This window comes from Rhinoderma darwinii, chromosome 3, assembly GCF_050947455.1.
Source record: "Rhinoderma darwinii isolate aRhiDar2 chromosome 3, aRhiDar2.hap1, whole genome shotgun sequence".
NCBI classification, from domain to species: Eukaryota; Metazoa; Chordata; class Amphibia; order Anura; family Rhinodermatidae; genus Rhinoderma; species Rhinoderma darwinii.
In genome coordinates, this window is record NC_134689.1 from 109,376,937 (window position 1) to 109,391,005 (window position 14,069).

The following is a 14,069-nucleotide window of genomic DNA, read 5'->3' on the forward strand; positions in this document are numbered from 1 at the left end:
GTGTGGCGCATTTCCTCAAAGTTTACGGATTACCCTCTGCCGAAATCCCCGGGCCATTTCCTGCTTCATCTGTGTGAGGTCCCACTGCCAGTGTATAGACGTTCGGTAGTACGAGACACCTGGTAAACGCGGCTAGGGCATGTGTTCCTGCACTGTGGAGACAGTCCTGTCCGCCGACGGTGGGCATGTGGTTCAGCAAGATCCAGGAAATCATGAGAATGGAGGACCTCACGGCATCAATGAAGGGGACTCATGCCTCCTTCCTAAAAACATGGCGTGAATGGATTAGGTTCCAAACGACAGAGGAATATAAAATCATCATGGCCTCGTGAATTCCTGTCCAGACCCGGAGTGTCAGGTCAGCTCCCCTCACTTCCCTTCTTGTTTTCTCACTCCCCATTTTCTATTCTTTCTTTCCTTCCATATAGGACATACCATGCACGGCTGCGGGTTCAGGGTGCATACCGGAGTTTTCTTACATAAGTGTTTTCAGTGACATGGTACTCTCAGGTGAACTCATGTGTTGATGTGAGGCTGATAACTGTTCTGTTGCATGATTTTCAATGCCATTTTTGCACTATGTTGTGTATATTATTTGTACGATTTGTGATATAAAATGACAAATAAAAGAATTTATAAAAAAAAAGAAAAACCTCACCATGCATGGGCAACTGTCATGACCAGAAATGCTGTAACGCCTTGGTGGTCACAAGGTGGTTCATGAGCCACATACGATTCGTGGCTTTGTTTTCAGGGATTTCTAGCTCCCAAAACCCATGACCAGCAAAGTCATATTTTGTCAAGATAATCATGTATTTCCAGACTTGCCCTGGAAAGTGATCAATCATAAACTGCTTCAGTCCGACGGACTTCTCCGGTGAGCAGAGTAGATCGCAGGGATAGGCACAGAATGCGATAGCTACATTTGATGTTGGCTGACGTTTGGCTACCTACAAGTTCTTCCTGGGTCATTGTGGCTGGCATATTGGTATGTGCCACTCTTGTGGCTGTAACATTTGTATTGCTATTGAAGTAACTATTCTAAGAGTATGATTGGAATTGTTCTATGGATACTGCTTGAATAGTAAATGCAATTTCCAGACTTGCCCTGGAAAGTGATCAATCATAAACTGCTTCAGTCCGACGGACTTCTCCGGTGAGCAGAGTAGATCGCAGGGATAGGCACAGAATGCGATAGCTACATTTGATGTTGGCTGACGTTTGGCTACCTACAAGTTCTTCCTGGGTCATTGTGGCTGGCATATTGGTATGTGCCACTCTTGTGGCTGTAACATTTGTATTGCTATTGAAGTAACTATTCTAAGAGTATGATTGGAATTGTTCTATGGATACTGCTTGAATAGTAAATGCAATTTCCAGACTTGCCCTGGAAAGTGATCAATCATAAACTGCTTCAGTCCGACGGACTTCTCCGGTGAGCAGAGTAGATCGCAGGGATAGGCACAGAATGCGATAGCTACATTTGATGTTGGCTGACGTTTGGCTACCTACAAGTTCTTCCTGGGTCATTGTGGCTGGCATATTGGTATGTGCCACTCTTGTGGCTGTAACATTTGTATTGCTATTGAAGTAACTATTCTAAGAGTATGATTGGAATTGTTCTATGGATACTGCTTGAATAGTAAATGCAATATTGTCTTGAGATTGTAGCCAGTGTTAGTTAGTTTTGGAGTTATGGTTAGTTTATGTAACTTCTATCTGTATAAATTGCTGAAGCACAGAATTCTATGCTTCCACGAATAAGGCTTCCGAACAACAGCTAGATATTATTGTGGTTTCCAAAATGAAGTGAGCCAGCCACCCCACTGCTAAAGAGCTACATGACTAGCATTAGACCAAGGCCTGATGAGATAGAGGATAGTCTTTTACAGTTCTAAATTGTGCCAAGCAAAAGCTTGCTAATAATAAGTGTTATGTAAAGTCATAATGTGAAGTCTATAGATCACTGTACTGGGACCTGTAAACGACTGTCGTCAGCGATTATTAATTAACCTACATTTTCCATTATGCTTAAAAAGTAGAGATATCTAAAGAAAGTAATTGTAACTTAGTCTTCCTCTTCAGACATGCCTCAAGTAGGTCACTGCATAAGAAAAACAGAAATGTACCACAATAGGGAAACAGTGAGGCAGTGGTATTCATACAGAAAGAATAGTTGGTATGAACATGTAAATATTGCAAATCTGGTACATGACCGAGAGGTCTCAAACTGCTGACTATTTAGTTAAATACAATATATTGGTATAAATGTACATTTATTGACAATACACTCGCATTCAGTAATATTCTCGTGCTGAATAAAACATATCGTGCAAGGGTATCCTTTTTTCATTCTGTCTCAATATTGAGAGCGGTCAGAGAAAGAAAAACAAAAAGGATTGCCTACCAAACCATATTAAGAACCAGCTCTAATTTGGGTGCATTAGAGCTGCGATTTCCATTTGCAAAGGAATATATAACTGCAATGACTGTCAAGTTATGTAAAAAACAGAAACACAGCCATAACTATTACACCGACCAGAATATACTGCAAAAAGTGTTTACCAGCGAGGGGGATTCACAGTATACTAAGTTCCACATAACCAGGTTCCTATCAAACATGGTTTATGTGAAGAACCCACACATAATATAATAGTAGGCTAGGTCCTTAAAAAAAAAACAAAACATACCAGCCAGTGTGCTCAACACTCTTAAGAAGTAGTCCTGTTCACGATTTCTCATATATAGTCGATTAAAGTACACATTTTGTTTTTAAAACACATCCTATCTAGAATCATTCCTTCACTTCTAAGCAGAATAGGACACATTTTGGGGATTTGCAAATGATAACATTGCCCCTAGAACTTAAGTCTAGTGTAGGCTTCCCAGTAGGGCCAGTCAGAAGCTGGAAAGGGGAACTGGAGATTTATCAGCTGAGGGTACGACACTAGTGGCAGGACTAGCTTCGGCACTTGACTAGTCACAACAGAAAGGAGGTTCAGAATTTTGAAAATAATTTCAGGAAATGAACACTAAGATATTCACATGAGCTACAGTACAAGTATTATCCACCTATGATCAACTTACTTTGCCAAGTGCTTTATTAACATGTGCAACATCTGCCGATTCTTCTCTGGCAAGCGATGGATCAAACAATGGATTTCTTTTATTCGGGTCTCCTGGCTTTCTAGCTCTAAAGTAAGAATTAAAACAATTTGATAAGATTAGTTGTTGAAAGGAACATATATTACTAAGTAGCTCTAATCTGAGGTACACACCTTATGTGCTTTGCATGAAACACATGCGACCCGCAAAAAACAGCTAAAATATTTTGACATTGTTTTTGACATTCACACATACATGTATGCAGTATAGGACCGTTACTAGATATCAAACATAATACTTTACCAGACGCTTGTTAATTTCTTGCAACCTCCCAGTCATACAAGGCATACAAGTGATTTTCAGCACTATCTTTGTTCTATAAGTTTAGAAATATTTATATAAAACTATAGAACACCTTTACAGTATATAGGCTTTGCTATCATTTCTATTAGGCCAGGTAAAGAAAGATATTCAATCCATTACAACATCATCCTTGTCTGCAATGTGTGTTGGGAGAAAGAGTGGATTTCATGTAACTACCTGTTAATACAGTAGAAACTGCATTGTCACCAATCTCAAGTCCTAAAATAGATGCAAATGGGATCAAGTATTACAATATAAATACATTTGGCCATGTAGTAGAGCAAACGTGTGGATTTCTTTAATGTGTCCTTGTGGAAACTCAAGTGTTGCCAACACCAGTTAGGTCATAGGCGACAATGCGGACACAGCATTGCTGGCTGCATATATGATAGAGCTTTGAAAATATTTTTTTTTGTACAAAAGAAAACTTACTAGCAGCTTTGATGAAGCTTCTCTGAAACTGGTATGTCATGAGGGGGCCTGGAAGCATCCTGCAATATAAAAATATACTCCTGAAATGCATCACCTATAGTCCATCTAGAAAGTCTCAACATTTAAAGTGTACATCTCATAAAAAAACAAAACCGCAAATTCCTGATGAGGCATTTGTAAATGTGTATTAGATGTAGTATAGCCGGTCTCTTCTTCGTGTGAAACTGGAGCGAAGCATTGTGCTCTGGTCAATAAGCTCCCTCCTCTCACACAGAGTCTTAGGCAGAGAGACTGCAGCTGCATCCCCCTCCACTCAGTCTAGCATGTATTGTTTTAAGCTTAACAGCATTTTTTATTTTTAACTGTAAAGGTGTCTGAACATGTACAGAGAGCCTGCAGGCAGGGAAAGGGAAAAACTACAGGCTGCTAGAATTTGAGGAAGATGCCACTTTCCCATAATAAGCTATATTAGTTTCATATATTCAAGTGTACAGATTAAGCTTCAAATTTTATCTTATTTAGTATATAATTTTAGTGGTCAACTGGTGAAAAAGTGATATTTGTATTTCTAACTAAAACTGGAACAGTCAATATGGACATCAACAGTCTCACAACATCGGCCTGCATGTACACTCGGTCACATGGTAATTATGTTACAGTGCCTAGTCTACAAGTTAGTAGATAAGACACCTGTTAGTTAAATTTTTCCCACTAACAGTAAATATAAAAATAGCCTATATAAGAGCGGCTATTTTACTATTTTCATGAGCCATTGAGTTCTCAGTACTATGTAAAGCAATAGAATATTGATGGAACGATTATCTGGCACGGTTTAAAGCAAGGGTCGACAACCTGTCAATAGCGGATGACAGGCCGATCGCCGACAGGCTCCGAGTAGATCCCAGGCCAAGCATCACTTTTAAATTTATTAGAGTCCTCAGATAGCGGATGAAGTGGAGAACTGTGGAGGAGTTTGTGAGTCATCTGTCCCATGTCCGCCATTCTCATTCGTGGACCACCCTTTAGGCCTTAGGGCCTACAAGTCAGCAGGACTCCTAATTTATTGATGAACTTTCACTTTTTTGGAGAGGGAATGAACAAAAAAAAAGAAAAAATTCAAGAAAAAAAAAAGTAAAATATTTCACCATTTCTTTTTGCGTTTTAGCGGTGAGCGGTTTACAGTACGGCATAAATAATGTGTTCTCTTTATTTTAGGGGTCGATTCAAAGCGATACCAAACATGTATAGTTTGTTTTGGGTTTTACCACTATTGTCATTTGCACAATAAAATTCAATATTAAAACAAAAATAATTTGTTTTTGCATCACCATATTCCAAAACAACTTAGATGCCATGGTCTCTATTGACCGCGGCATCTGAGGGGTAAATGGCTAGGATCCAAGGTTCCAGAAGGAGCTCAGCTGCCATCAGACAGCCGAATACCCGCTCCTCCCGGCGCAGGACACCCAATATATGTATTATGCGGTGTCGTCACTAGAGAAAAGCTGTAAAAACTTAAAATAAAATACTCCACTACTGACACTGCTGTATTATCATATTGCCCCTAGTTATAAAAAAGCAGCAATACAGATGATAGATGGATTAGTGAACTGCTGTACATGTTTTAGAACAGTACATATATAAAATACCTCAAATAGGTCTTCAAAGCACTTGTGATTGTCTTGATTTCCCACTCTGTAGAGATTTCAGTGTCAGCTTCTGTAGTGATCTTGGGATCTAATAAAACAGAATTAGGAAAGAGTATAAGAGAAAATTGGAGGAAATACAACTATAAATATTTGGAACATTCTCATATAGTTTATTATATTTGTATATTGTGCAGACAGATGTCTTTATTATTACAGTTAATTGTTTTCTTCGCTGCAGCTGATGATAGCAAACACCCGAATCTATTTAGCAGAGCCTTCAAATTATTCAAGAGGAAACAACAAAAGGCCTGAAATCCATAGCAACACAAATCAAGTCACAACACAAACTGGAACCATAATATTCGAGGCCACATCTTGCTGCATTTTCCTTCAGCTGGATAAATGCATCAACCACATTTAGAAAACCCTGTGTTTATCTTGACTAAAGCTGATCCTCTAAGATCTGGTTACGTAACATTATCAAGCACATCCAAGGCTAAAGATATTTGTTTTTCTAATTTTATTTTTTAACTAGAATATGGATCCATGTCAAGCCTCAAAAGTAATATTCCACGTTCTAAAGTAAAAACTTTTTCTTTTTATAGATTTTTTTAAATCTTTTCTTAGCTGCAACACTCTAAACATAAAAATAAGGAATATATGCAGTCCTCTTTATATAGCCAGTCAGAATATCCAGAGGAGAGTCCTATAAATATTGCTCATTGGAGGTGAGCCACTGTAACAATGCTATCCTCAGGATTGGCTTAACCAACTGTCAGGTGGGCATTTTCTAGATGCCGCACGGTCTCATGACAGTAGTACAAGAAGCATAGGATTATAAACTCTAAGGAAACTGAACCCCAAACCAACACATTACTTGAACCAGAAACGTGTCAAACAAAAAACTTTTGCAAAATTTTCCGCTTTCAAAGCTTGTGTCATAAGCAAATGCCTGTCAGAGTAATTGGGCAGAGAGGCACCTTAAGTTACATCTAATAGACACTCTCTCTTAAGGAGGGCTGTCTGGGGAGACCCCCTTTTAACATTTTCCTTGCTCAACAAAGGTTTGTGTACTAAACACAAAAAATAAAAACTTCAGCATATGTGGAGTTCATACCACATTTGTGTAGCTTAGTCCATGCACAAAATTGCCAAAACTATAGGAACATAAATAAAATATGTAATTTAAATGGCAAGGTGAACACCAAAAAAAACAATTGCAAAATTGCTATTTTTTTCCATTGCTCCCCAAAAAGTAATAATAAAAGTTAATCAATAAGCCCCATGTACCCAAAAACAGTACCAATCGAAACTACGTCTCATCCCGCAAAAAACAAGCCCATATATCACTATATTGACAGAAAAATAAAAAAAAGTTACGGCTCTTGGAAAGCAATGATGCAAAAACAAATAATTTTAATTCCAAAAGGTTTTTATTCTGCAAAAGTCATAAAACCTATACATATGTGGTATTGTCGTAATTGTACCGACCCATAAAATAAAGGTAACATGGTATTTACACCGCACAGTGAACTGCGTGAATTTAAAAACGCATAGAACAATGGCGGCATTTCAGGGTATTTTTCTATTCCCCCCAAAAAAAAGTTAATAAAAAAATGATTTGTACCCCAAAATAGTGTCAGTAAAAAGTACAACTAATTCCGCAAAAAACAAGTCCTCATACAGGTTATAGCTCTTTGAATGCGACTATAGAAAACAAAAAAAAATTGCTTTTCATTAGGGCCTAAAATGGGGTGGTCACTAAGGGGTTAATAGCCATTTTTCAAATCAGTGAGCCAAAGTGAACTGTAATTCCCTTTTTAAAACGCAAAAACAAGATTAAATTTTGTTTATACATACAGCAATTGCTTGATCTTACCATCAGTTTTTATTCATTACGACGGATCAATTTAGAGCAAGAACTTTAAAGAGGATTCCACTAAATTCAGGACTACAAACCTATACCTACCTCCAGAGTCAAACATGAACTGTAAATGTCATTTCTGTCTAGGCCTGGTATCTTTATCTCGATCTACATACACTTAAACCAGGCCAGTACATCGAATTCAGAATTATATATGGCCAGGCCTTAAATATCAGGCACTGCAAGGATTGTTTTGCAGGGGCTCAGATCTTCTCAAACTATTTCAGGAACTCGTGAAGGATGCTAGTTACGTTCTCATTAACCATAAACGAAGATTACACAATATTTCTAAAAAATTTTTTAAATCCATTGCATGATTAGTTTTTTTTTTATGGATCGTGAGTTACAGCCCGTATTATACTCTAAAGATGTATTCACAGTCCTGATAGTCGCTATTGGGACAACATTTGACAGACATAAAGGCACAGTCACAAATCACTACTCCAAATGCATGGCGATTTCAGCTCAGAAGCTTGCAGAATTATAACAAAAAAAAAAAAGTCAGTTCATAGGGCAACCGAGGCAAGACTTTACATGTCAAGTTTTTAATAAATAATATGGACAGGCTGAACACCAGAAACAGAAAAAAAAAAAAAAAAGACAAATCCAGAGCAATTAAAACTATTAAAAAGTGAGTCTTCACCATGTCCACCAGGATTTATCACTACCGGGATTAGTGTGTAGAAGTTCCATATCTTTTTTTTTTTAAAACAAATAATGAAGAAAAACTTGGTATTATAAATTTTTCAATTCTAATATAATATTCTCTGCATGTAATTTCTTGTGTTACTGGACACATCTAAAACCCTCATCTTTCTATAAATATACATAAGGGGAATTATTACTTTTATGGAGAGGTTGAATGTTAATTTACTTTTCTTAGAAAATAAAGCTGCCTGGCATTCAAGGAATATCGAGCGTATACATGTAGGTTGTGTTGAGCTGCGACAGATTAGCTGCGGGTAAGTAAAAGAACAGGCTCTCAGTAGGTGGCATATCCTCTAATATCAGATCATTTGCTGTGTTAATCTCCAGTTAGATCAAGACAGTCACAGAGGCCTAGAAGAGGTATTGAATTTGTAAGTGGAGCTAGTCTCAAAGGAGCACCAGTAATTTTAAGTCAGGCCATAACAAAAGCTACTGTCCAGAACACTCTTGCATGTTTATTTTCAGATACCAAAGAAGAAAAAATAAGAAAACCATTTTCAGATCTCTTTACATACGCACTTATGCACTGTATGTTCCGGGCAGGGCTGTAGAGGCAGGGGTTTAGAAGGTGTTTGCGGTTTTATTTTCTTCATTAAATAATATTTGGGAGGTAAATTTTAAATTTTTGGAACGCCCAAATAATCCCCCCTGCAGTTCACCATGTGCAGATCATGGCCGATTGTGATCGGAGGTCGAACTCTATAGGGTGCAGAGGTTGTTGTCGCACCTGGTCCTTGAGTCTAAGGTACCTTTGGCCCTTATAACGAAACCAGTAGTTGGGAGGCTCTGTAAAAGATTTTGCACAAATGCCCAGCAGTTTAAAGTTACTCCTTTGATTGTAAATCACCCATAACTATCAATCTATATTGTACGGAAATGCAAGGTAGACACAAGTCACTTACATCAGGGTTTTTCAATGCAAAATTCAGGGAAACCATTAATTTCACCAAAAGGCATCAAGGGTTCCTCAAGATAAAAGTGGGTAAGAGGCTGCGGCATTAGGGCATTAATGCGAATTATGCAGCCAGCAGACGCAACAAACCACCAGCAATACGTCATGCTGCAATTAAAACACACAACAAAAGAAACTCTTGACTCACATTCGCAAATAATTAAAAAAAAAAAAAATGAAGCAGAAAGAACAAGACATACGAATAATCTCTAACACAACAAAGGGAGTTCAAATAATTTGCGCCACACAGCTCGCTAAATCTGCCAACGGTGGAGACCATGAAAACACATGCCAAACGACACCGCCGTACCTTTTCTACCACAGTCAATTGATTACAGGGACAATACAAGGTAACTGCAATAAAATGAACACTGCAAGACAAATTCCTCCTCGTCCCCAGGGTTCTCTGGTTTGAGCAACCACCTATTCATATTGCAGGGTGATTAGCGGCTTGCTGGTGTCCTCTAGCGGTCATAGTCAGCGGAACTGCAAGTTAAATGGTCATTTTTTTCTACTGGGACGCAAAAATCGAGACCACGTTAAATCACCAATTCACCATCCATCTCTGCATTATGTATTTATTTTTTAAAACTCTTACTATACAGCACTACAGTTGAGGTTGTAAATTTGCACTATGATGATAAAAAAAAATAAAAATCATTCTTATGGCTATTGCAGTTCACAAAATAGCGAAAGTAGTGCAGGCTTATGTCTACATGAGATAGTGTCTGTTTGTGTAACGTCAGGCCAGTCAGTTTCCGTACCTATTTAACAAGGAAGGGATTTGTGTTACCACGGTGACCACAGGGCAGAAGCAATCAGCGTGTTGACAGAGGAACATAAAAAGCCAAACAGAAAACCAGAAACACATCTATGCAAAGTCGGTCGGTCGCTTTTCTGCCATGTCAGCGGTTAAGTCATAATCCCATGTTAAAAGAAACTTATTGAGCTACTATACAAAATTGTAAGTAAATGCAGCGTTCTCATATGCTCTAATCCAAATGTCACTTCCCAGGGGAACGGAGGGTGTAGGGAACTTTTACTGCACTTGAATGGAGCGGAGATGAAGTTCTCTGCATATGACCCCCACTATTAACCTATGTCTATGCAGAGCTCCGACGGCTATAGATATATACTAAGAAATCAGAGCAGAACTTTGGAACTACAAATTACACAATAAAAAGATAGAGATTCACTTTAAAGGCTCTGTCACCAGATTATAAATGCCCTATCTCCTACATAATGTGATTGGCGCTGTAATGTAGATAACAGCAGTGGTTTTTATTTTGAAAAACTATCATTTTTGAGCAAGTTATGAGCAATTTTAGATTTATGCCAATTAGTTTCTTAATGGACAACTAGGCGTGTTTTTACTTTTTTACCAACTGGGCGTTGTACAGAGGAGTGTATGACGCTGACCAATCAGCGTCATGCACTTCTCATTGTTCCAGCCCAGCTTCTTTCACTGCATTATCCCACTGTAACAATGGGCTGGAACAATGAGAAGTGTATGACGCTGATTGGTCACTGATTGGTCAGCCTCATACACTCCTCTGTACAACACCCAGTTGGTCAAAAGTAAAATCACGCCCAGTCTATTAAGAAACTAATTAGCATAAATGTAAAATTGCTTATAACTTGCTCAAAAATGATCGTTTTTCAGAAAAAAAACACTGCTGTTATCTACATTACAGCACCGATCAGATTATGTAGGAGATAGGGCACTTATAATCTGGTGACAGAGCCTCTTTAAGATGTCCATAGACATACATAGGTTTCAATTGACCTTATTCAACCGTACTTTTGGTTCATGTAACTGCAAACATTTATGACCCGTCACAGTTAAAATATTGCTAGATGCAGCAGGGAGAAAAAAGAAGGTGCCTTCTATTATAATGTACTGCATATCCAACAGAGAAACAATTAGTAGGACTATTAAATAATACACAATTCATTGGTAGTCGTGGGCTCATGGTACTTTGGGGTATGATAACTAGCACAGCATAATGAGAAGATGCCAAAATAACAAAAATATACATTGACAAATTTATAGTGAAAACAATCCTTTGTCATATGAGATACATTATTTCCATATTGCTGAACATGGTTTTCGATCATCCCATGAAGACTAGTTTTAGGTTTGCAAAGTCACTATCATACAAAGTATGTGGACGACATCTGACCATCACACCTATAGGAGCGGTTAGATCACATTCTAAAACCAAAGGCGGTAATATGGAGTTGGACCCTCTTTCATTCACGGAACTCTTCGGTTATGACCCACACTACTACTATGGTTTGTCTACTGAGCTTACATGGCTGTATGATTGATTTTATATACCCGTTTGCAATGGGTGTGGCTGAACGCAATAATTAGGAGGGGCGTCCACTAACTTTGGGCCATATAGTGCAGGTCCATGCACTATTCCTATTCATCAGTGCTTGTGTAGGAAGTTTTTGTTATTTCAATCCTCTAGAGATCTCCTGCGATTCCATCTGAAGCAGAAATGCCTGCAAATACTGTAATAGGGTACAAATGGCCGTGAAACGGTTTAAAGAAAAGGATATGCCTGTAAGGTTAAATTCTTCTTGATCCTGATATGACTGTTTATAAAGATTACCAGCTACAGAAATCTGCTACTAAGCCTCAAGGCTTTCTGGAGGAAAGATGACGCGGAATCGTAATCCAATTACTGAAGGTAATTCTATAGGAGATATAAACAGCCTTATTGTACAAATGATCTTGATCAGATAATCCGGTACTTGGCATAATTGACGCATTGTCATTTTCTGTAGGGGGGGAGGGGGAGAAACTGTACTACATATGAACACGAAAAACAGCTCTAAATAGAAAGTTTTATAAAAATAAATAAATAAAAAATCAGTCATATTTCTAAATAATAAATCAGGATAAAACCTGCAACTTACAATTGGCCAAGAAAACATTGACTAAACTGCATCAATATCGGAGGTAAGTGGCATCACTCAGCCCCGGGGGAAACACAGAACATTTCTAAATTCCTCATTGGTCGGTCCTAGCTCCTGCTGAATAGCTACGGACTTTTATTTTGTAAATAGCAAGGACCTCTAACTAAACATATAATCCCTGCTAACATTTATACGATAGCTTGCTAAATCCTGCAGGATAACAATATAGTAAGCTCTGTCACCCATTCCAGCAAAAAAAACAAAAAACACACTTTCCATGCTCTAGGCACCAACTCCACTACATATACATAGTATTACCGTTCGATTAATTCAGGTTTTTTTTTTTTATCAGTTTTCAATTTTAAATTATTTGCTTAAAAGGATTTTCTGACCTATTGGAAAATCCCAGTATTGAAGAGAATGTTCTAACCGGCACAAGACCACAGCAGCAAATCACTGACAGGAACAGTCATGTCGGTATGGACGGTACACGTCATGGCTGCATGGACATAAAAGATCGGCTGGGGACATGGAAATACCAGCGCACATATGCAACTATTCCTGGTGTTTTTCCAAAAATAAGCAAACCCCTTTACCAGTCATCTCTTTCATTGCTCCTCACCAGTTAGGGTGGATTCTGAACACGACAGATTTTGTGACACACCTTTCTGCCACTCCAAATCAGTTCCATTCATCGGAATAAAAATTCCAGAAATCGACGTACTTGCTACAGAAACAACCACATTCAGATGAATGGAATGGATTTTCAGTTGCAGAAACTCCTGCAACAAACTGCTACGTGAGAATTCACCCATATAACTAAAAACAACAACAATAAAAACACAAAACAAAATGGTCTCGTCCAATAGCAATATGCAGAACTAAAGTATAGCACCATTCAACATTTCTTTAAAAGTGATCCATTAGAAAAGAGGATGAGGGTAATGCAGAAATATTTGGTTATCTTATGCATTTTTTTGCTGCCAAATCCAGAAATGGATGCAAAACAAAAGAAACATACAAAACACTTAAACTTCTCTCTTCCTTTGGTTTCAATCCTGGTTTTGGCTGAAAAAGTAACACCTTGGCAGCAGAGAGAAATAAGGGATTAAACTAAACAAAATAAAAACTTGCCTACACTGCTGCTCCTCAAATAGTCTTGTAAAAATGGTAAAAGTTCCTACTGATCGCTTTCATTTTTAGCTAAGTAAAGGCTGGGGGACAGGGCTCAACAAAGCAGGTGGAAGCCTAGATTTACTGGTCCTTTATTGCAGACGCGGCAGTGGTGGAAGGCTTCGGCTGCAGATAGTTTTTGTTATAGCTAGACATTTATTTGTGATAAGGTGGGAGGTGGTGGAGTTGCTCATCTCCTGGGACACATATAGAAGAATTCTTTATACATCATTCAGTTTTAATTCAAATATAAAACTGAATAGGCTTAAAAAGGAGAGGTGGACATCTGTCAGGACTCCTATGTTATCCTTCCGAAGGGCAGAATAGGATAGAGGGGGATACGCTGAGCTCGGCGATAGTTTTTTTTATTATTTAATTCAGTATTTGCATGGAAAAAGCGGTTTAAATGCTGCCAGGACTCGGAGAGAGACTGCTTCCCGAAAACCACAGAGTGATTGACAGCTCTTCCCGTATGAGTTTGTATGTAAGAAAAGCAGTCACTCTGTGTGGACGCCAGAAAGAGGACTCACAGGCTCTCTACGAGTCCTGGTAGCAGTTAAACAACTTTTTATGAAATCACAGAATACTTAGCATCTCCTCCTTTATCCTATATGGTCTTCAGGTAGGGAAGCATTGCAAACTTGACATATCCGCTTTAAGAAAGCAACTGCTGGCGTTTTTTTCTTTTGTAGTATTCGTTTAAAGGAAACCCTCATGCACTATTTAGCACACAATGCTACTGAACATATTTAAAGCAGTAACCGACGAAACAATTGGAACCTGTCAAAGATGAATGTTTATTGTGTCGCTACTGTGTAAGTATAGCCACGTTACC

At 38.3% G+C, this 14,069-nt stretch overlaps 1 protein-coding gene across 1 annotated transcript in view; it reads right to left on the minus strand.

The window, feature by feature from the left end:
• ARHGAP26 (Rho GTPase activating protein 26) overlaps positions 1 to 14,069 on the minus strand; it is a 467,460-nt gene that overhangs the window by 236,032 nt on the left and 217,359 nt on the right. The window contains exons 15-17 of the mRNA XM_075856546.1: positions 5,550 to 5,637; positions 3,901 to 3,959; positions 3,088 to 3,193 (exon numbers count right to left, since the gene is read on the minus strand). Coding sequence (XP_075712661.1) covers positions 3,088 to 3,193; positions 3,901 to 3,959; positions 5,550 to 5,637 — 253 coding nt within the window. The remainder of the gene's footprint in view (positions 1 to 3,087; positions 3,194 to 3,900; positions 3,960 to 5,549; positions 5,638 to 14,069) is intronic.